At 34.9% G+C, this 25,208-nt stretch overlaps 1 protein-coding gene across 1 annotated transcript in view; it reads right to left on the reverse strand.

The window, feature by feature from the left end:
- Positions 1–25,208, reverse strand: part of EPHA6 (EPH receptor A6) — an 840,987-nt gene that overhangs the window by 253,950 nt on the left and 561,829 nt on the right. The window contains 3 exon segments of the mRNA XM_074333168.1: positions 1,998–2,123; positions 4,579–4,649; positions 9,311–9,419. Coding sequence (XP_074189269.1) covers positions 1,998–2,123; positions 4,579–4,649; positions 9,311–9,419 — 306 coding nt within the window.

The raw sequence follows: 25,208 nt of genomic DNA on the forward strand, positions 1-25,208 counted from the left end.
TGAATAGTTATTGTTTAGATTGACAGTATCTGTTACACATTTTTTAGAGCAAAATTTATATTTTTATTGAAAACCCCAAAACTAAAGAAAATTTAATTTCTTTGTTTACACTTTACATGCTTGATTTTCTCTCTCAACATGATGTTTGACACTGGTACTTAATTTATGCACAGAGGGCTACAGCAGAAAATGCTTCTACTGAATCTAGGAGCGTACTGAATACTGCAGTATAAAAGGACATGATGCCAGAGGGGGAAAAATGCCAAACATAGGGTGTGATGGAATTATTCAACTTCTCTTTTGTCTTCCTCTACTGCCTGAAAAAAATGAACCCGTAGACTAAGTGACTATAATGCAATCACTCTTTTCAATTATAGCTTTAATGCCTGTACTGATGTGCTTTATGTTGAGAAGAGGGCAGAGATTCTGGTTGCGGTCCAGGTTCTTAATCTTTCCGATATGACAGCTTTTTTTTGGCTGTGAGCATTAGGATTAAGTGTACGGAACCCTTGTGTCAGCTTTCAGAGGGAGACCTGGGCCACGTAGGCGCTAACCCACTCTGCATAGGGAATCAAGTGACATAAAAGACTCTCTCCAAATGTCCCTGGAATTCTGTAGACAGGGTTAGTTCTCGGTGTCCCTGGGAAGCAGAGTCAGCTCAGTGGGCGTAGTCAGGCAGAGCTTTGCGCTTAGAAGATCCCTGCCATTGATTTAATGCTTTGTTGTCACTGTCTTGAAAGTCTTGATCATTTTTTAACACGGGACTCTACAGTTTCATTTTGCACTGCTTCCTGCAAACTATTTAGCTGGTCCTTTTCATGAAGAAAGGCTTTGGAAGGGACAAGGGATAATCAGGTGCTTTCTTTGGTGTTTGCATAGACATGATATCTGGCAGGAATAGTCATGCTTTGGTATGTTCTGCTCTCTCCAAAGGATTGCACAGATATCCACCATCTAGAGGAGACCAATATCCTCCTTCAGGATCCAGTTTCCTTTTTCTACTTGGTAATGCATTCTCTCTTGCCTTTTTACCTTTATGAATGGCTGCCTTGTCAGATATTCCATTTCCAAACTTTCTTGCATTTAAGTGTGTCCACGCGATTGTATTTGGACCATTGAGACGTGAATAGACGTATTTTTAATTTCTGGGTAATTGCCTTAAATACAAAGCCAAAGAAACTGAACCCTTTGCTTCTTCTCACAGGCTGGAAGACAGACGTGCAGATGAGCCAGCTTTGACCTTTCAGAGGAGGATAATACACGAGGGGAAGGCGTAGCAAAGAGTAGAAGGAACTCGGATCCTTTCAAGAGCTGAATGAGCGTGCCTCTGCCAGGATGGATTATTCACCTTGGGTCAAGGACTGCAAAGAGGAATCAATGTTCTGGGGTCTCTTTGTTACATTGGCTTAGCCTCTGCCCTAAGTAACGTACAGAATGCGTCACATTAAATTGGTATTTATCTAGAATAGTTGAATAATATAGTGCTTTGAGTGTTTGAACATTCTACATAGAGAAAATTACAAATTTACATTAAAATGATACAAAACTATATTGAAGCTAATTTTATCCTCAGTGATTCTTAGAACACTTCTCCATCTTGCAGAGCATCAAGATCATCAATATAAATCCTAATTACAGTATATATCTATAGATATTGGGGCTTGAGTAAATCTATAATAACCTATGAAAAATTCCTGAAGTTGCATTTCTAAAATAAATTCCTGAATAACTCTCATTTTATTGTAATTTATCTCCATACTGAAAGAAGACTACAGGATGGTAAAAATAACTTACGTGACTTCTCATTGTTTAGAAACTGAATCAAGGCACTTAAAATACTTAAAACAAATAACATAACATATGTAAGACCATTTTACTTCTCATTTCTTAAAATTTTTCAATGATTAAAACTGCTAAGTTTTAAAATTTATGTTGATAAGTCAGTTATAAAACCATTAAGGAATCATATATTCATAAGTGTAGATTTTTATGTTTACCTGCCCCAATGACTCTCTCGATGCGAATTCTTGAGGGATCAATCTCCTTTGCAAATTCATGGACTGCTAGGGATGGGTCTTCATATGTATCTGGATCTATGTAAGTTTTAATTCCTGGGAAGCGTACTGCAACAAAAGAAAAGATTGGCTTATATACTGAAGTAATCATTCCTGTTAATTACTTAAATTCAATTCTGCTTTCCTGTCCCACCCACCTACCTGCCCGCACGCTGTTAAAGCTTTGAGCAGTTGGAATAAAAATTTTATCTACCTGTTAAGGTAAAATGACCTGGTGGTTTGATAGCAAGTGAGCCGATATTTTAACTATATTTCTGTAAAAAAAATTAATCAGCTCACTTATCTACTAACAACCCACACATTTCACATCTGATCTAGCTCAGGGCGTGGGGGAAATGAGACATAAGCCTCCCTCCCTCCCCTCAGCCAAGGAAGCCTTATTATTGCACCTCCTGGATACTTTGTACTCTAAGGCACTAGGTTTTCCTGAACTTATGCCCCAGTCTTGTGGTTTTTCCCCTTCCAGACACTCGCAGGCAGTAAAGAATAGACCCCCCCCACGACACTGTGTACTGACACTGTGTACTGACACTGTTGTACAGTGACAGTACAACAACAAATAATAGCCCTTTCCTCTGTTCTTGTACTTGCCACCGTGGTCAGAACACACACGGTCCTGAAAAGGACCCCTGTCTATTTATGAAGGACAGGAATCAAAGGCACGAATCTGGTCACTGGCTGTGGAGCCACAGCTCCTTTTGCAGGGGTGGACTGCTCACCGCCCATGGACAGTTAGGACAATGAAGAGGGATGGCTGGCAAACTTGAATGTGTGGTTGCATATTCATTTGCCACTTCAGTATCAGAAGAAGTTCCAGACTGCCTGTGGCTATTCCTCTGTTTTACTCATTGGTTTATGTGTTTCACATTCGATTGCTAGCTCCTGGAGGACAGGAGATCATTTTTTATACATCTCTGTATATTTCCAAATACCTTAGTTATGGTTTTATAGGTAATAAGCACACAACAAGCCTTCACTGAATATGAATTAGTAGGGATTAAAAGATCAATGCAAATTTGTGACATAGGGGATGATGTCTGATTTTGTTGCTTCTTAGACAAACATCTAAGAAAAGCCATAAAACATATTGAATTAAGTTTTGTCTAGGTCTCCTTAGAAACACGCTCTTTCAAAAAAGATCTCAAAAGCAAACAAACAAAAGGCAATAAAGTGAGTTTAGGAGGGGGAATGAAATGCCCATTTAACTTATCCAAGACTTCTTAAACATTGGTTTATCTTTCTCCTACCTCCTTGGCTGCCTCGAATTAGTTTCTTTGCTTCTTGCTGGGCCCATCTGGTTTAGTTTATGCTAAATTGCTAGTTGGGAAAACAGATAATAAATGCCTCAGGAGCATCTCTTTCTTCAGCATTTCAGTTCTAAATGTCCCACAGTGAATCTGAAAGTTGCTCAGCATAAGCTATCTGTCCAGGTGTTTGGATCCAGGTTTGTGCATCTGTTTCCAGCCTTTCTAACACATCCCAGGCCTGGTATTGGCTGTCTCAGCTCTCACTTCCCTGCCAGTGCAGTGAGCCTCAAACTTAATATACAAAAGAACAACCTTGCTAAAAATGCATGTCTTGGCCCTACGCTGGACATTTTGTTTCAGAACTTTGGTGAGGAAGTGTGGAATACGCAAAAGTGGTCCTTAGACCACTCTGAGAAATCATGCGGACCTTAGAAATAGCCCTAAACCATCCCTCTAGTTTATACTTTCCCCACTTAAATCATTTTCCTCCCCTGGATGGTGATATGTTTGAAAATTCCCTTTTTCCTTCTGCTCAATTTGAAGTACAAAGTAAGTTTAAATAGTTACACAACTTGCCTGCCATATTATCTCTATACTGCAGTTAATTAGAGAAATCCCTTTCTTGTTAATTCAGCATTTCACCAACGAGGAACTGTCTTGACAAAGTTGTTTGACATTTGGAGGTGGAGGTGGGCGTTGGGGAGGGGAGGGTGGCAATTATCAAACCAACTATAGTGGTAATTACAGCTTGCTTGGGAAGAGATCCTTTAAATGAATACAACCTTGTAGTCAGCTCAAGGATTCATACATATTCTAAGAATTAAAGAGCTGATTTTCTTTTTTAGTGTTAATGAATTGTAAATTGATTTGTTATATGTTTAAATGACAGTCTTTACAAGAAGGAATGATGATTCCATGATATATCTATGGCTAATGCTCGACTAAATAAAACCAACTTATATGCTGGTGACATTTTGAGTAGTAAATAACTAGACATAATCAGTCATCTTGTATTTTTAGCATATTCAGTCTGCTGTGTTTTTTAGCAAGTAGAATTAGGAAAAAGGCAGTATCATTTAATGAGAAACAGGTGTAATTTCTACCAACAAACCTGGAAACCAGAAGAAAACTCTTAATGCTAAAAGGTTGGAAGTGATTGGTTTTCGTTTTCACAACTCACTGATCCAAGTTAGCAATGAACTCTTGAAGTGCTGAAATAATATAAAATAATGGAAGAGAATCACTGCACTACTTACAATGCCCATTCTGTAAGTGGTTTCTTCTCTTTTCTTCTGACTTCATTTTGGCCTTTATGTACCATTGGCACCTTTAAAAGAGGTAAACAGAATCTTACATTTAGAATTATGCTGGATGAGACCCAAAACCAATGAAAATACGTATCACTCATAGGCAAAGTCCTTATCATAAAGACCAATTTTAAGGACATTTTATAACATGTGAAAATACTCTATAGAAGGTTTTTTATTTTTGTATGCATCACGTTTAGCCCCAGATATGAATAAAATACTCTCAAGCAGACTGATCCAAATGATAGGAGTCTCCCAAAACGTTTTATAATCAGCAATAACATCATGTCCTTCCTTATATGACTTCTAATATCTAGAGTTCGTGAAAAACATTAAAAATCAAAATGAAAAAAGGTTTTTGAGTCAGAATTTCAGAAATTTAGACAACTGTCTTCCAGTTTCAGTGCTAAACAGTATGATTTTTTTTTTTTTTTTTTTAATGTCAGAAATTTGGCAGAGGCATGTTCTGTTCTCTCTCAGGATAATCATCTCCGAAGAACAGAGGCAGGTGCTTGTCTCCCATGACTTCTTCAACATGAATAAATTCATTAACATCCGTATGATCTGACAGTTCATCCAATTGCTAATTACAGATGCTTCAATAGAATATATCTGTGGTACATGATCCATTCTTTCCATGTGAATTTTGCTTCAGATCTTATGGCAAACTGAGTATTTACTCAGAAATGTCTTATAATTTTCATAGGATAATTTCCAATGAATGCTCCCCTACCAAAGTTCTTAAGAGATATTTCAAAATGAATTATTTTTATCTTATGCAATTGAAATTATTTTCCCCAGTATGTAGAATGTTAAAGCAGTTTCTGATATTATATAAATTGGTAAACATGAAAATAGAAAGTTGAAAATAATTTAGTACAAAATTATCCTCATCATTAAGTTCTCTTTTTAAATGGTATTCAAATTCTGTTCAGGAATCCCAAATAAAGATAACATTTGAGCCCATCTCTCAACTTTATTAGGTCAAAGTTATTTAACCTAGAATGACTGTAATGTCTTCTTTTAAGTTTCTCATATTTACGTGTTAAGGCAATATTATCTGACATTGTAATGGAATGCTTTCCTGCATCTGTATATGCTATTTATATCATTGTTTGCGGAGTCACATTCCACAAATACATATAAATGTAACTTAAAAATTACATCCTGCTATCTGTCACCATGTACCAAAATTAATTCAAAATGGATCAAAGACTTAAGCATAAGACCTGAAACAATAAACTGCATAGAAAATAACATAGGCACCAAACCTATGGACCTTGGGTTCTGAGTATTTTATGAATTTGACTCCAAAGGCAATGGAAGTAAAAGCTAAAATAAACGAATGGGACTATAGCAAACTTAAAAGCTTCTGCGCAGCAAACCATCGACAAAATAAAGAGGCAACCAACTGAATGGGAGAAGATTTTTGCAAACAGTGCCTCCGATAAGGGGCTAATATCCAAAATATACAAGGGACTCATACAACTCAAAAACAACAACAACAACAAAAAACAACCCAACAGAAAAATGGGCAGAGGACCTGAAGAGACATTTCTCTAAAGGGGACATACAAATAGCAAATAGACATACATCACTAATCATCAGAGAAAGGCAAATAAAAACCACAATGAGATATTACCTCACGAATGGCTATCATCAAAAAGACAAATAGTAACAAGTGTTGGAGAGGCTGTGGAGAAAAAGGAACCCTCCTACACTGTTGGTGGGAATGCAGACTGGTGCAGCCGCTATGGAAGGCAGTGTGGAGGTTCCTAACAAAATTATAAATAGAATTACCATATGACCCAGCAATCCCTCTCCTGGGTATCTACCCAAAAAATCTGAAAACATTTATCCATAAAGACAAGTGTGCTCCAATGTTCATTGCAGCTTTATTTACAGTGGCCAAGACATGGAAACAACCATTCTGACAGGTGTGAAATGATATCTTATTGTAGTTTTTATTTGCATTTCTCTGGTGATTATTGACATTGAGCAACTTTTCATAGGTCTATTGGCCATATGTATGTCCTCTTTGGAGAGACGTTTATTCAGGTACTCTGACCATTTATTAGATTGTTTGTTTTTTTGGTGTTCAGTTGTGTGAGATTTTAATAAATTTTGGATATTAAGCCCTTATCAGATGTATAAAGAACAAATATCTTCTCCCATTCAGTAGGCTGTCTTTTTGTTTTGTTGATGGTTTCCTTTGCTGTGCAAAAACTTTTTAGTTTGATGTAGTCCCATTTGTTTATTTCTTTGTTTCCCTTTCCCGAAGTGATATATCAGTAAAAACATTACTACTTATGGGTAATGTCTGAGAATTTACTGCCTATATTTTCTTCTAGGAGTTTTATGGTTTCGGGTTTTAAACTGAAGTCTTTAATCCATTTTGACTTTATTCTTGTATATGGTGTAAGAAAGTAGTCGTTCATTTTTTCCCCCATATATCTATCCAGTTTTCCCAACAGCATTTATTGAATAGGCAATATTTACCCCACTGTATATCTTTGCCTCCTTTGTCATAGATTAAATGACCATATAGGTGTGGGTTTATTTCTGGGCTCTTTGTTCTGTTCCATTCATCTACATGTCTGTGTTTATGCCAGAACCATGCTGTTTTGAATAATACAGCTTTATAGTAAATAACTAGACTAGGTATCATGATACCTCCTATTGTGTTCTTCTTCCTCAAGATTGTTCTGGCTATTCAGGGTCTTTTGTGGTTCCATATAAATTGTAAGATTATTTGTTCTAGTTCTGTGATAAATGTCAGTGGTATTTTCATAGAGATTGCATTGAATCTGTTTTGGGCAGTATGAACATTTTTTATTGTTTGTATCCATGAGTATGGTATACACTTCCCTTTATTTATATCTTTAATTTCTCTCATCAATGTCTTATAACTTTCTAAGTATATGAGTATAGATCTTTTACTTCCTTGGTTAAATTTATTCCTGGGTATTTTATTTTTCTGATGCTATTGTGAATGGGATTTTCTTAATTACTCTTTTTGATAGTTCATTATTGGTGTATACAAATGCAACTGATTTCTGAATAATTTTGTATCCTGCAACTTTACTAAATTCATTTATCAATCCTAATCATTTTTGGTGCTATCTTTGGGGTTCTCTCTATACAACATCATGTTATCTGCAACTAATGACAGTATTACTTCTTCCTATCCAATTTGGATGCCTTTTGTTTCTTATTCTAGTCTGACTGCTGTGACTAGAACTTCTAGTACTATGTTGAATAAAAGTAGTGAGAATGGAAATACTTGTTTTGTTCCTGATCTTAAGGGAAATGTTTTTAGCTTTCCCCATTGAGTATGATGCTAGCTGTAGATTTATCATACATGGCTTTTATTACTGTGTTTCCCCGAAAATAAGACCTGACTGGAAAAAAAGCCCTAGCACGATTTTTCAGGATGACTTCCCTTGACCATAAGCCCGAATGCGTCATTTGGAACAAAAATTAATATAAGACCCAGTTTTATTTCCAGGGAAACACGGTAAGTACCTTCCAAGTCCCTGCCAATTTACTGATCTATACCTTTCCTTTGCTGTCAAAAGTGTAGATAATTTTTCATATATGCATATGCTCTGTCATTTTAAATAAATTTTAATAAAATATATATATATAAATAGAGTTTTAAAAATGAATAACACAAAGGGTATTTCTAGTTCACTGAACTACTGCTTCTGAAGGTCATTATTTGTTATTTCCATTTATTATCAAATATTAAGGTTTTCTAGGAGAGATGGTGTACTTTAGCTGGAGTCAGTATGGATGGGTATTGTTTGACTGGAATTCTTATTGCAGTTTTAAGTAGCAACATTGGAATTTTTTAGGATGTGTGTGTTTCCAGTTATCCAGAAAACTCTCAAGGTATTCTTTTGTATCCCTGTTGATAATCTAGAAGGAATATTTCTCACCTTGTAGGAATGAAAATATGATCTGAAGATACAATTTCTGATAAAAGTCTGGGCCTAATATCAAGAGTTCAATAAAAGAAACACATTCTTTTAAATAATTTCATACATATTATCTTCATTCATATCTCTGTGTTGTTAGCACTGAACAATAATGCAAGATGTGAATGAAGATAATATGTATGAAATCTAAGGTTTAGATGGGTTATGCCAGTCACTAGTCAGGATTCAAATTTTTGCTATGTTAAATGCAGTTACTTTAAATTTTTATCCATGTTACTCTAAAGTTGAGAAATATTGGATTTATAACCAATTAATATAATTCTAATATAGATACTTTCAATATTTAATGGATTAAAAATGACACATTTCTGTAACACTGAGTTTATAACAAACTTTCATATATATTGTTCAATGTCTCTGTTAAATTTTTTTTTAATCCCTTTCATGGTATAATTTAATTGTAGTAAATGAAAAAAACTTAGAATTTACTTATTGAGTAGAAATTTATCATTCACAGCTTTCAAAGTGTTTTTTCAAGTTTTTGGTTGCTTCATATTAAGGGACTTGTTGACACAGAGAACTAATCATGGTGATTCTGTTGTCTTACAAAGTTCACTGTCAGAGCAGAATCTACCCTGATCCCATTTTATCTCAGGTGTTATGGTTAAAAGCATTTGACTACACAGTGTATGAAAAGAATATGTACAAAACTTGGACATAATCCAGTGTATTTCAGTTACCTCCCGGTGATTAAGAAGAACAAGGTAAGAATGACGAGGAGGGTGAATCCCCCAACAGCTGCGGTGGCTATCACGAGAATCTGCCCTTGTTCTGCAGCCATGTCAGAAGCTGAAACACACACAATATTAAAATTTTCCTCAGTGACATTTCATTACCAAAATTATTTTATAACCTACTATATGCTTGACAATATGGTAATGAATACCAAAAGAACTCCATCACATTTGCCCTTTATTGGGCACATAGCATGCAAACCCAAAATAAGGGCTGAAGGTCGAGGTCATAACCCACAGCATCACCCCCTTTTTTGTTTTTCAACAAAATTACCAATAAAGTAGAAGGATTCTTAGTACCGCATGTCTCAAGATTAAGTACTTGTTATAAAATTAAATCAGCAGATAAATGGCCTAAAGAATATTATTTATATAATTGCTAATTTATTTCCTTAAATGCTTTGGCCAACAGACTAGGCTTTACACACTGTTTGGTGTCTGTTTCCACAAAGTGGAAAGACTGTTGGACAATTCATTTTAAGAATGACCTTCTTTATATTTAATGGAGCTTAATTCAAACATTAAAGTTATAAATTCCCACCTCCACAGCACAAGGGTATACTACTTGGTGCTCAGATGTTTGACTGGCAGTAAGTAAGAAAATGATACTTAAAAGCTTTTTCTGAAGAAAAGACTAGATAATATATGGTTACAACATATTATTTCTCTCATTGACAAAATCATAACTTAAAACCGCATGGTCTGCATGTTTCCTGTTTCCTTCATTCAATTAATTATTTAGCACTGCCCTGTGTATTAATGAAGTTTTAATCGGATATAATTTTTATGGAATAGGATATGGGTAATTGCTTAACAATAGAGGTAAGGAAACTGAAGCCTACAGAAGTTAAAGAACTTGCCTAAGTTCACTCTTGATTATCACCGGAATTCAGGCTTCTAATTTTTTGGTTCATTTTTCCTTCCTATACTATAACTTACAGTAATAATTCAGTTAGTTATCGATATTCTAAAATATTAAATCAATCTGTCCTTCTAATATCCCTTAACTTGAATAAAGCTTGAATTTTATTTTGACCACTACAAAAAGTCTATTAATCTAATCAGTTATAAGCAGCAAATTGAATCAAAGAAAGAATATAACTGACAAGTAAACCAATTAATTCTCTATCATATTAATTTATTAAACTTTAGTACTTTATGGTTTCCACAGAAGTAGATCTTTCCCTGGGAACCAAGCTAGCAGTATACTATATGCAAATTTATATCCAGAGTAATGTCCTCATAAAAATGAGATATTTACTAGAGAATATCTAAACCTTAAATGTTATTATGGAGTCAGTAAGAAACCAGTCACAGCATTTAAGATCCCTTTTAAGAAATCTAAATATAAATAAAAACAAAAATCATTTATATTCAGTTTTCAGCAAGAAGTGTATTAAACCTTGGAATTAGGTTTTAGTCACTAGGATTTAATCAAGATATTTTCAGGCAATCTATTTAAATGTTAAGTTTTAGCTCATAATCAGTACAGAGAGAAATTAAATAGTTGCATCTTACCCTATAAATAATGTACGAAAGATTTTTATTTTTAGGTCCTCACTGAATTTCTTAATCTTCAAATGAGCTTTGACATCATGTGAATTAATATTTGCTGTAGAATGTCACATTTTTTCATTGAAAATTATTGAATAACAAATTGTAAGAAATAGATGTTACAGAAAACAACATTAACTTTTTGAAGATAAAGAAAATGGCATTTTAAAATAAAACATTATTTACTTAGCAAATACTATATTTGTAAAATATATAATATAGTTTAAAAGTTTTAAGCCTGAAGCATATATTTTCATGGTTGCTAGGTAGCAAGTAATTTATTAAGACCATGTATTCAAAGTTCAGATGGAGGAGAAAATTATGTAATCTCATGCCTTTTGAAAATCAGATTACCTTTTTATAGAAAATTGTGTTGTTTTACTTAAATAACAGCTTAGTAAACTGCCCATTTTACTAAAAAACATTTTTTCACTCTTGTGATTACATATTTATGATCTTTGCTTCAACTAAAATTTTAATTGGATACAACAATATTAAGTTGTGACACTGAAAAATGCATATTCCTATCTAGTTATTTCTTAAACCTTTGTACTAGGAATCCTAAATTTTAATCTTCTTTGTGGAGAAAAACATACATAAATACATGTCATTTGAAAATAAGAGTATATAATGTGATACATTATTATACTGAGAGTAAAATGCAATGGATGATGGGCCAGATAGTTATGAAAACATGACAGACATCATCATCATCAACAACAGCCATTATTTATTTAATGGGAAACTATCCTCCAGCACTATGTTTAGTGCTTCAAGTTCATTATAAAATTTATCTGCACAATAGTCTCAATAGGTAGATTCTAGTATTATTCCTAGTTTAAGTGGTTACATGTATTACTTGGCTAAGGTCCCATTCCTTGTACACAGGAAAGCTAGCAATCCAACCCTGATTTGTCGGGCTCCAAGCCTATACTTCTGACAGTCCCTTATACCACCATGTTCATACAATTTTAACAAATTTAATTATAATGATAAATAGTTTTTTTAAAAGTATGCATACATAAAATTCATCATTTCCTAATGTATAATATATATTACCAATTATAGTTAAACATAAATTAATTCCATTTTAATGTATAAATAACAATATAGATTCCATTTAGTTTAATTATAATTTTAAGGTGGAAGTGGCCTGGCTAGTGAATAGATTCTTACTCATGACCCTCATGTCCATGGTTGCAAGACTACGTGTAATATGAAATTTCAGGGTGCTCGGGAGAGAATAAGCAGCCCCTGGCAGTGAGTCAGCAGAGTGGGAATTTGGAAATACAGTGTGTTAGAAAGAGGAGGAGGAGGAGTAGGGGGAGGGGAGGGAGAGTGGGGGTGAGCTGTTCCTTGGTTAGAGGCCTCAAAGACTTGATTAATTTAAACAGACATTTAGACAAATAAATAAACCATAAAATCATCTACAAATTGGATTCCATAAAAATACAGTATAGCTACAAATTCCTCTGTGGAGAAACTTGTGTTTTAGCACCATTTATTCATTTTTCAATCCTGAGAAGACTGTTTGTAATTAGTTTTGTAGAAGAAAATGTATAGTATAATTTACTCACATTAAGTTGCACCATAGAGAGCAAAACTGTCCTTATAAAGAAACACAACGAAATCCATAATAAGAAGAGAAATGCATTTGTGAGTAGTTGATTAGAAATGTCCCTTTGCTTAAAGGAATGAGGTTATAGTCTTAGAAAAATACAAGTATAGTAAAATGATATACTTCATTGTATGAATTTGGAAAGAAGCACACTTCCTTAAGAGGAAGAGATCTCCAAAAAGAGTTGCAAAATTTTTATGAACAAAGACTTAGCAGCTAGCCAATGCTTGGCATAAGTCAGGATGACATTAAGTGAGGTTTACTTTAGTTGCTGCTATTTAAAGAGAAAAAAGTGAAGTTCTTTACTTGGATTCCAAATACTTAAAAAATGATTCAAAAGTAGATTTCATGTATTTAGGAAAGTATGAGAGAAAAGCAATTTGGCTATTTTTAACCAAAGAATTTTCTTCTATGGAGGCATTCTATTTTGTCTCTCTGTAATCAAGATTATTCTAGTTCATATTTACATTTCAAAGTAAAATCTGTTATTTGTATTCTGTGTCATTTTTCTGTGGAATAGCTTTTTAAAGTTAACTCTTTTCTGTTATGAACTTTTTGAAAAGTTATTGAAGACAGCACTTACAAGGTTTTTTTAGGAGGGACAAAGTATTTCTCAAAGTGCTGCCCAATGAAATAAATAGTGTATATTTGCTTCATATTCACATGTTTTATTTATGACTCCTGATTGCTGATGACATGTCAAAATTTCAAATGATATTATCTCATCATTTCACCAAAATGATTTTTTAAAGTACAGCAGAAATCTCAATAAAGTAATGGACTGTCAGTACCCAGTAAATTAGTCTTAAGATTTATTGACAACCAATGTAGGAAATTCTTAACATTTTATTTTCCCCAGAAAAAAAATCTCCTCCCAGGTCATATATTGTAATCAGGAATGGTGTAACCCTATGAAATGGAGCATGTATATAAAGATGTAGCAATATATATTGGAGACTAATCAAACTGTAGAATCTCAACACATAAGTATGGTCATGTAACGTGTGAGATATGAATGGAAGTTGAGGAAATATTTCTTCTAGATGAACAAAATCTGGTGATTTTGTAGATAATGTTATTCTCTTGGCTACCTGGACTTGAAAAGTGAGATCGTCATTGATTTTACCTTTCCTTACAACTCTACATCCAGAGTCAAATCTTTATCTCGTAATATATTACCTTGTCTTCATTGACATGGGCACAGCCTCATTTTAGGTGTCAGCCTCATATGAGTAGGCTAGTTACATAATTTTTACTAGATGGCATTTCCACAATGTCTCTTCCCAATCCATCCCACATTATGTGGCCAGATAATTAGTCTTCAAAATAACAATTTAAAATATTCAGCGTCTTCCCCATTACCTAGAGGGTAAAAATCATCCCACTGAAACAGGTACACCATTCTCAGAGATATCCAGGACTGAATCTTTAGACTCAGCCCTCATACAACCATCTCCTTTGTCTGCAGGTTGATCAATCTTGTCATTCCTAAATTTGAAGAATTTCTTAGATTCAACCCCATTTTCCCCTGTCCCCAAGTTGTTTTATTTGTTCAGATGCTCCTCTGATCACATGCATTTTAATTCAGCTAGATAACAACTTCAATTATGTAGAATGCAGTGGAGCAATGGCAAACAAGACGAACTAAAAGAGCCTCTGAAGAGACATTTGACAGATGTGCGCTTACTAGAGAACACATAATTTACTCCAAAACACCGCTTTGATGCCTCTCACTCTTACTTCAGACATGGTTATTGATTTCCAGGTTCACAAAACAGAAGTAAATGAAGTAAGTTAAGGCCAGAGATAAGATATGTAAGGAGAGGGAGTTGAATTAAAGTGTACATGACTAGGCTGACTGAAAGAACTGGGGAAAGTGAAATCTGACATAAGATTCCAAACTATACACTTCTCAGAAACCAGGAATTTAGGATCAAACAGCCATATGAAATTCAAAAACTCACTATGTTACAACTTAGTAAATTAACATGATCATCCATGGTCAATTAAACCATGCTGAGATATGTCTAAAATATTTTATTTTAAAGAAGAGACCCTGAGCTGGGATTATCCTTTTTCAGAAAATGATTTCACAACTGTGCTTTCTGCCACTGCCCTGCCACTTCTCCAAAACAATGTACTACAGTACAACCAACTGTGGCGACCTTGGGACACAAAAGATTTCAAGATTCACTCTTCTTGATGACCTTAATTTACTTGTCAGATAAAAATGCCAAATGACACAGGGATAATTGGAAAATGTAAGTTTGGTACAACTTGATGGAGAGGCGGAAGTAGACACAAGTAGTTCAGCATGATGAAATACTTTGTCTTTTTTTTTTTAAAGAGATTTTTGTATGCATTAATAAACAGACAAGACGCCTAGCTGCAGGTAGGCTTCATGTGACAAATATCAAAGAACAAAGAAAAGAGACTGAGGCATTTAAACACCTGGAGCTACTAACATTCTAAATGTCAAGTATTTAATTTGTAATTGTCAATATTTCATATTGTTCCTGGCAGTTGAGATAGGTCTTTAATAACATTTTTTTGCAATTGAAAAACATGATTTCATACATTCCTATTTCATTCTTTTTTTTTATGATCTAGTATAAAATAGAATTTCCTTACAAATTTCACAAATTCTCTGGATCACTGACCTGGATAGATCAAATGATGTTCAATTTGAAATACTATTCAACATGTATCATAATATGAATAGTGGGTATTTGCATATTGGTAGGCATATCTATGCACTGAGATTATACTTCTTAATATAACCATTAGTGCAGTTTGAGGTAAATAGCTAACCATTAGAGATCACACATTTCATAAGGCTTATAAACTCAAAAATTTACTACGAATCTATTTTTCATAGGAAAATATTAAAAGAAAATAATCCTGACGAAAAACAGACCTTGATTATTAGAAAAAGTTCTAGAAAATTTCTTGAGGAAATTCTCATTCATCAATTCATTATTCATTCAAACACAACAAAAATATTAATCATTTAGAATTTGCTAAAAACTGATATAGGGACTTGGGAGGTAAAGAAAACTTCTTTAGTCAGGGAGATAGATAAGTCAACTTTAACTATAATACAGTAAAATTGTTTCTAAAATGGAAATATGTGTGAGGGTGATGTGGGATAACCTCCATAGGAGGAAATGAAGGAAGGTTTATAAAGGAGTTGATTTTAAAGCTAAATCTGGAATGATTAAAACTAAATTGCAAGTCACTGAGGTGATGAATAGATACTGGGCATTCTAGTTGGAAGAAACATCACAAATATGGAGACATAAAACAACACATCTTCGAAAATTGTTTATATGTACTTTGAGATGTCTGTAATATAGACCAAGAGGTGAAATAGGAAGCTGGAGAGAGAGGCAAGGGATGGATTATGAAAATTAAAAGTAATATCAGTCAGCATGCTTATGTTATTCTCAAGTTACCATTCATTCTCAGGTTCAGGAGTAGAGTAAACGGAGATGTGCGTTTACTCAGAATTTCAATTTTTACTGGAGAAAGCAGAACTGAGACTGAGAAAGTATTGAGGACGTGTTTGGGGAGTCAGGATTTGGCTGAATCTCACACTACTCCATGACTTTGCAGTTATACAGAGCAATATAGTCCCACTTTTCATTCAGCCAGTTGAGTTTTTGTGACTTGAAATTGAGAGTATAATTTAATATTATGAACTAGGGAGTAAAGAATTTGACTATATTTATCCATATTCATATCCTAATGTGAGGGGAAGGGAGGGTAAATGTGTCTTAATATTTCCAAATGAGGTACTAGTAAACTCTCATTGTTTATTATGTTGCTTAAGCTTGATGTTTTCTATCTAAATTTACTATTAAAAAAATCTGTTTTGGTTTTTGATGCCTCTTGAATCTGTTTGCCCCCACAACTCGTTGGAATTGGAAGGATAAGGTGAAATAGGGTGGTGGTGGTGAGGTACTTTTATAAAACAACCTTTTTTATACAAATAATATCAAATGCTCTGCCTGGAGTGATTCCTTTTTTTTTTTTTTTTTTTTTCTTTTCTTTAATAAACTGATAGGTCAGGGGGAAAATCAGTCCTGTCTATTGTATATTTAATGTATGGCATGCACTGATTTAATAAAAACTGCATGGATGTAAAAACAAATAAACCAACAAGCCAAGAATAAAAACAAATGAACAGATATTTCTAGCAAATTTAGCAAGACAGCAGGTTAAAATCAGATGATGGAGGAATGTGACTGAAGCCCAACCAATTATAACCTCATTACCACCAAATGTGGGGCTAAACAAGTTTCTGTGGAAGACTTTTACTTTATTTCCACAGTGAATGATAAAGCAGACTTGAGGCTATACTTGTCCCTTATATGACGTCAGTGGAAGTATTATATTAGTTTGATGCAAAAGTAATTGTGGTTTAAAAGGTTAAAAATGCAAAAACTGCAATTACTTTTGCACCAACCTAATATTTATAGAAGCACAGATAATCAACAGTGTTGGAGATGGGTGGAGGCAATTTCTCTCATCTTTATGGACCCAAGGGAAGTGCCCTAAGTAATTTAGATCCCTAAGTAATTTATCTAACAGAGACCTACTATTCCTTATGCCAAAACTCATTCAACCACCCCCTGAAAGTAAGTTGTAGAAGATTTGGGATCATTGTTTAAAACTGTCTGAAGTCTGTTCTGAATAACATCAAACTATTTGCTTCAACTTCTAACCAATCACTACAATTGATTCTGGAAAGACTCAAAGAGCCTACCCTATTTTTTTAAAGGGCCAAACCTCTAGTCCCACACAGCTATGGCTCGATCAATTTTCTGTGTCCCCTCAATTACTCATGCTATTCTTTCCCTTAAACCATGTGTGCGGTCTCCAAGTTAAATATTTTGTATTAGAAGCAAGATGGTTTCAGGAACAGTATTATCCTACTACTTACTACTATTACTTTCAAGAAATAAAAGTGTGCTTTGCATGTTGATCTTTCACTAAGTTTTGACTCAAAAGTGAGGCTTAGTATTGTGAATATGAAAATATGGGACTAAATACCCCTCTAGAAATGAACTAAAGGGGTAGAACTTCCTGACATACCCATTAACAATTTCATGTAACATTAAACAGTAGTGTTTTATTTATTCATCTTTTAAACTAATATTGCTATGATATGATACTAATTATAGACAAACTGGTGATGTGCCATCTTGATATATAGAACGATAAGCCTCTTCCTATATGCTGATGATTGGGTTTGATTTTCAACTAGAATTGATTTCTGCCATCCTACGGCTGCCAGAAAGAATTGTATGTCATCAGTTTTATAAAAACTAAAATCATTTTCTTGGAGACCTAAGGCAATGAATCAAAACTCTACAAAACAAGACAACCTATTCCATTTGGTACAAGCATACTTTTTTCCCATAGCTTATCCTGGAAAGCCTGCTGCAGACTATGCAGTTCAATATAACTTTTTCCATGGGAGCATTACTCCTAGGGTGTCTTTTTGATGATTTGGAACACCTGCTTTGAAAATTTTACAGGCCAGAATCATCTTTGTTTTTTTTTTTTTTTCATTGTATCCTGCGGTGTGGAACTTGGTGCTTTCAATCTAGAGTATGCCTAATTGTGGGAGCAGATACAAATCTGCTTCCTAAGGACAATCTTTGCTTTGCCTGCAGCCTATTTCAGTGCAAATATGGGGAGGTTTTATTTTTACATGGGCAAAAATATTGGTTGGGCATCCTGGCTTTAACTGTAGAAAACTTCTGTATATCTTTATTTTTAAAGCACCACTTGTCTATGAAAACAGAGAATTCACATTCTAAGCCCGTATTTAAGACAAACCTCAAAATTCTTAGCAAGCATCTTCTGGGGTATCTGCTTAGCCTGTCTCTGAAAACTGTCTGCGCCCAGTTGAGGGCGTTGGAAGGCTGACTGTTCTCTCTGGCTCCCCTCTTATGAATTGGGTTAGGGAAGGAGACCTGACCAACACTGGGCCGACCACATTCTCTTTTCCAGGAATTTCGTATTAGGATTCAATCAGTTTGGAGGTTTGGGTGGATGGTTGAAATGAAGGGGAAACATGAACTTGCAAGCCGTGGGGCAGATACTAGACATCTTTTCCTAAATGAACATAGATGTGGGTAAAATCAGTCTAGAGAGAGAAGCAGAGATGAGTGGCTGTGTGGACCAAGAAAAAGATTGGCTGCCTTTCAATTTGAGAGTTTTCTAATTTCTTGTTTCAGTCCTTTTTGAAGCTTAGGTTTATTACACATTTCCACTGCAGTCCTGTCTGGGACGTTCTTGTATCCCTTTGTTTAACCTACCTCATGACATATTTGATATCTGCAATTAAAGGTTTTGAGTATTCTAATTTTCAATTCCTAACCAAAGGAAAAAATATTTAGAAAAGAAATTTGAAGGGTGATTCTTTGCATTCACTTCCTGGATATATTTTCTCTTTGGAAGACTTTATGCATGTGATGTACTAAGTAACATTCTTTTCTCCCTCCTCTCACTCCTACCATGGAAAAATCATCTTCTGTCCGTGACACTTTACCCTGGGTTTCCTTTTATCAAAAGTTGTGGCTAGAAAACATCATATGAAATAAACAAGTACATTTATGCATTTGTTGAAAATCTCTGCTTCAGGCCATTCTCCTCGAAGCTCTCTGTTTTTCCTACAGCATTTGTGCCCCATGTCACGAGGGCCTGATCACTTCTCTATACTCTGGCTACAGCCGAAGTTTCACAGAAATGGTGCAGACATGGTGCATCTCTAGTAATAATTACCAAACGAGACTTTGTTCCTTCTTGTTGTGATGGATCAGTTTTCTACTTCTAAGTCTAGTTTTATAGATGTGTCTTAAACTGCCTCAAATATTTTTAGGAAAAAAAGAAATCCAAGTGAAAATCAACATCCCTCTGCTTAGTCAAGCTTTCTGAGAAAGCATCCCTATAAAAATTAAGAGCAATTTACATGTGTCAACATATATATGGGAAAAATCATGCCACTCACTGCTTAAAGCATTCAGCTTGCTTCCTAGAACATGAAATTTGACTATATTTGTAATACCCTTATTTTTAGTATGTGATATTAATGACTTAGTTATATATATACATATATATCACATACATACACACACACATATATATATATATATATATATATATATATATATATATATATATATGTTTGGGTGTGTCCTGTTAAAATTCTTGCTTAAATAATTCTGGATGATTAACAAAAACATAATAAATGTCGCTTTTATTCCCTTTTAAAACACATAAATTTCTAAATTCCATATACTTATTGGATTGGCTAATTTATGTGTTAAGTTCTTTTGCATTGTTTTCTGGCAATAGAGGTGCATATATCTGCTTCTCTTCTGAAGACTGACAAAAAATACTTTTCTAACTGTTATTTTTGAAACTGAGCTTTGCTGTTCTTCACATGTCCTGCTCTCCCAATTTCTAAAGTATAAGCTATTGGAAGTCTTAAGCTAAGGATGCATATGAAACTTCCTTAACTGTCTTCCCAGTCATGGATCATGTGGGATGGGATGTTCCATCTCTCCTTATATATGCAAGTTCTCAGGCCATGGGGGCCTCAGTGATCAATGCAAAGGTGAATTATGCCATCAATTTCTTATTTACTCACTTTCTACCTTCCTTTCCAGTAAAGAATCTCTTCCTCCATCTTAAGCAGTAAGAACATTGGGTAAAATGATGACAGCCACAGTTTCAAGTGCAGAAGATTAAAAAAAAAAAAGAAAACTCATTAAATTTATCTTACCTGCTTCTATTAATAACCTCAAGGGTAGGGTACAGTCTTATCATGAATGCTATACTTTTATAACCCTTAAAAATATTGCTGAATTCAAACAAGAAATAATTGTAAAGGTATATAACAACAACAACAAAAATCACTATGGGTGTTAATTGAGTATCTTAACTGTTTTTGTTTAATGCAATTTGAAATCTATCATCTCAGAGGATATTTAAGCAGAAAGAGAGAAAAATGACAAAAAGACAGCTAGCTAGTTACAAAAAGGTGCATGCAGCTCCTAAGATGGATGAACACAAACTGTGAGAAATGGGTCTCTAATGGACAAGAATTAGCTCATAATGATTTACAAGAATTCAAAAGGCATTTGGAGCTGCAGTACAGAACACGACAGAAAAAGAGAATGTACTAAAGGCAATCGGATAACCCCAAGTCTTTTCAGTATGTTCCCACTTCGTGCTCTTTTTGTCTGCTGAGCAACTTGGGTTAATTTGTAAAAGGATGGAGCAGCCTTCTTTCCAGTCATTATGCAAGGTAAAAATGTGATTTTATAAAAGTTCAAATCGTCTCAAACCTGTACTTATCCCATAATTTGAAAAAGTAATATCCTTCTTCAAACAAGATAGTTGGTGCTTATTACTTATAGTATAACTAATACCTATTCTGAGCCAAATTATAATTTTTAATATACACTGTTTGATTTTCTTTTGATTGCTTATTTCTGTGCAAATCAATGAGATATTTATTTATTTAATTTTTAAAAATGTATAGTGGGGTAGGTAGACATAAGTCTTGCCATTTTTCACTTGAAAACTAAAGAGTATTCCACAGAGGGTGCCCTAAGGGAGGTTTCTTAAGGGAGATTTACATTCTTTTTTGTCTTTTTAATTTTCTTCTTCTTTCTTTATGGAGATGAGTGACAGCTGATTCACAGCACAGCCTCGTTCAAAAAATGATATTGGACTCAGTGAAGAAGTCACCCTCAGAAGAAGCCTAGTCATTATTATAATAACAAACACTTTTAGAGTGCTTACATGTGCCATCTGCTTACATGTGCTATCAATTCTCGATGCTTTAAATGTATTAACTTTTTCAATCTTCAAAACAATCATATGAGATAGTGGTATTATTATCTCTACTTATAGATGGTAAAACTGAGGTACAGAGAGGTTAACTAACTTACCAGGGCTATGCAGACAGAAGTGGCGGAACCAAAATTTAAGTATTATCTAGTTCCAGTGTTCGAGTTTCTAACCACTACGTATATTGTTTGTTGGTACTGAGGCCTTTTATGATTTAAGTATTTAAAAGTGACCCAACCCATAAGTAATTTGATTGCTATAGAAACAGGAGGGACAGTGTTTTTGGGTCCACAAATGATGTTCCTAGAATGGGATGGATGGAGGTTCTCTGACTTGCCTGCTGTGCTGGTTAAGATCTGGTATCTGGGAAGTTCAAGTGTGGACCTTCCTTGGCTGCATCCAGTTCTCTAGAGCTTAAGCCTTGGGGGGAGGGGGGGGAGGGGAACTCATCCTGGGGAATCCCACTCATCCTTATACATCACCTATAAAAATTAAACAAAAACTAACAGCAAGACTAGCCCACTAGTCCCAATGGTAAGTTTACGAGCATGAAAGATCAATGTCAAAGGGAGGAATAAGAAAATGACTTGATTGCTATGGTAGTTCTACATGCAAGAAGAATATTGTTTCATTTTTTAAAAGAATGTTGAAGTTGTTAGAATGGAATTTTGGGGTTGAAAATTAATACGAAGAATATCAATATTAATCACAATTATTAATTAATATTAACTATTGAGCTCTAACCACATGAGTACTGGGCAGTCTGCTCAGCACTTTAAATTAAATGCATTGCATTACTGCATATGTACAAGAACACTAGTAAGTGGGTGGCATTCTTATGCCCATTTTTCCATATGTGGAAACTGAGGCACAACGTGGTTAACTGACTTGCCCAAAGTTTGATATCCAGGGAGTGACAAAGTCAAGATCTAAATCCAGGGTAAATGCCAAAGCTTGAGTTTTTAACTAAAATTCTTTTGCTCTAGTTCCCTTTAGCTGTCTGTTTATCTGTGGAGCACCTATCAAGTTGAATTGCACCAATCAGTTGCTATCATGAAAAATGTGTTTATTCTTCTGGCTTATTTATGTCCTTCCCTGTCTTCAAGGCCAAGGTTTAGGCACTTATCCACGGAGTTTTGCCAGCTGCCTGGCTCGCAGTAATATTAGGATCATAGTGATCACATTTAATGATCACATTAGGAGGTAGGTACGCCCTATCCTCAGCTTTGCACTTCTCCAGAGCACCTCTCATCATCTGTCTTAGATGGGATTTCCTGGGACCCAGACCCTACAATGGAGCTTTGCATGCAGCAGGTTTATTGCGGAGAGACCTCAGCATGGACAGATGGGGAAGTGAGGGAAGCAGAAATGAGAAAATGGAGCAGCTGATAATGCGGTGTGGTGGCTACAAAACCTCAGCAGTCGTCCGGGAGTTCTGAGCTCAGATGGTCTTTTTGAGTGGTCCTGAATTGAATGATGGGGCTAATCTTTGTATCTCACATTGACTAATCTTAGATTCTGCCCGTTCCTGGGGAGAGAGAATGACTCTAAGGAACACAGCTTCTTTGGGACAGAGGCAATGGCTGGGAAGGAATTCAGCTATGAGCCTGCAGCAGACAGCACTCCCGCTAAGAGAATTAAGTGCCTGAGTCCTGAAGGAGCTATCTGGCTAATACCCCAAGGCTCTATATTGCCTGGCATTCTACATACTTACTGTTTGTCTACTGTCTCTCTCCTCTCTAGAATGCATTCTCTAGGATAGCAAGGATCTTTGTCTATTTCTGCTATATCCATAGCATGTACATCAGCACGTAGAACACAGTACAGAGTGGATTCTCACAAATATTCGCTGAATGAATCAGTGTACAAGCAAATGAATGAATTTCTTTTTTTCTGAGGGGGAAACCAAAGCTTAAATTCCTTCCTTGGGTCTTAATATCTAGGGTATGGTAGAGCTTTGTCTGGCCCAAGTCCTTAATAACTTCACGAGGAAGTTTCCTATTTTTAGAGCAAGGGAGGATAATTTAGCACATTCCTTTATTGATAAAAAATTAATGGCTGGAGTGGAGAATCCTCATGAGTCAAAATACCACCTGAATTACCTAATTGAAAGTATCATTTTGCCTTTACCAATTGGAACACAACCAAGTAACCTAGCCTGAGACTGCTCTGTGACACTTTGTGTGGCATATTAGCCTTGGTGGATAATGGTGCTTTGCTGACATATCACCGTTACCTCTATGATATGGAGATTCATGAAGTTTCCCGGATAACTTAATTTCCAGGATTTCTGAAACTGACCAATGTTTGTTGAAGGTTTGACATGGGATGGCTCAGCTCCAGTTTTCTCAGGAGGCTCTGGTGAGAAGGTTATAATTCACTGTGTCTCAAAGGTACAGAGACCAAATATGAACTGTCAAGGAGAAATATGCAGGCTTACCTGCTGGCAGAAAGCAAGCATGTGTTAGAATTTAATAAATACCAAGGTTCCAGCACCTTTGGTAGGTGAATTCTTAAGCCTCAAATATTCTCTAAGGAATTTGGAAGTTATGACAGCTATAGGTGTGACAATAAAAAGATATTTGGAAGGTTTTATTTTTAGTGTAAGTGAAATGAAGGTGAGGAAATAATTACATGTGTTAGCAATGGTTCCATAGCAGTCAGTTATGGGAACTATCTGACTGCTTGACTGTCTTTCAAACTACAGATAACCAGAAGAAAAATAAAAATTCAAGAGGGTTTTAGCCTCAGTATCAAGATAACCAGTATCACGTAACCTTGTAATCTTTTTAAATTTTCTGAATCCCTCACTAGCTTTTGTGAAAGTAGAAAATGAGTGTATCCTTTCCATCTTTGAATCCCCAGTGCCTACCTCTATATCTGGACCAACCATTAATATTTTTTTATTGAGTTAAGGATTGAATAAATAAATTGAACAATTAAACATTATTCAGATTGCTTTCATTTTTGCTGCTTCCCTTCAAGTGTTCTTCACTTTCTCATTATGTTAAATTTAGGAACAAATTTTATTTCAAATTTAGAAATAAACACTATTTATTTACAAGGGTAACAGTTTATCCAAAAATATTGAAAACATAGCCAATTTCATTTCTTCATCTTAGAATGAGAATAGGAAGTGTGTATGAATATAGAATATATGACGTTGAACAATTAAGTTTGCCAACTTGTTGAAACGATGTTGCTAACATTTTTTTGATACCAGAGGATTTTTTTTTTATAATTGTTACCAACTGGGCAAAACAGTAACCAAGTTTACTATTAATATTTGGAAATGCTGAAAAAGCTGCATGAAAAAAGTTACGACTTGAATTTTTTTGCAAAAATCATAGCTCTCTCATCATGGCAATGAGCCAGCTCACACACACACTGTCTGTGAGGGAGTTTTAGCAGTCAAAAAATAATTTTATTAAAAAACCCTCTCTACTCACCTGATCTGGCCCCCAGTGACTTTTTTTTTTACCTGAAGATAAAAAAAATATTGAAAAAGAGACATTTTGATGACATTCAGGACATCAAGAGTAATATGATGACAGCTCTGATGGCCATCAGAGAGAGAGAGTTCCCAAATTGCTTTGAAGGTCAGACTAGGCGCTGGCATCAGTGCATAGCTTCCCAAGAGTGCTTCAAAGGTGACCATAGTGATGCTCAGTAATGATGTGTGTGTAGCTTTTTTAGGATGAGTTCGCCAAGTTAATTTTCAGATCTTGTACGCATATGTGTGTCTGTACATATGTATGCTAACTTCAGTAAGTAACATTGCAATGTTTATTATTTACTGAA

The sequence above is a fragment of the Rhinolophus sinicus genome, linkage group LG01 (genome assembly GCF_036562045.2).
Source record: "Rhinolophus sinicus isolate RSC01 linkage group LG01, ASM3656204v1, whole genome shotgun sequence".
NCBI lineage: Eukaryota > Metazoa > Chordata > Mammalia > Chiroptera > Rhinolophidae > Rhinolophus > Rhinolophus sinicus.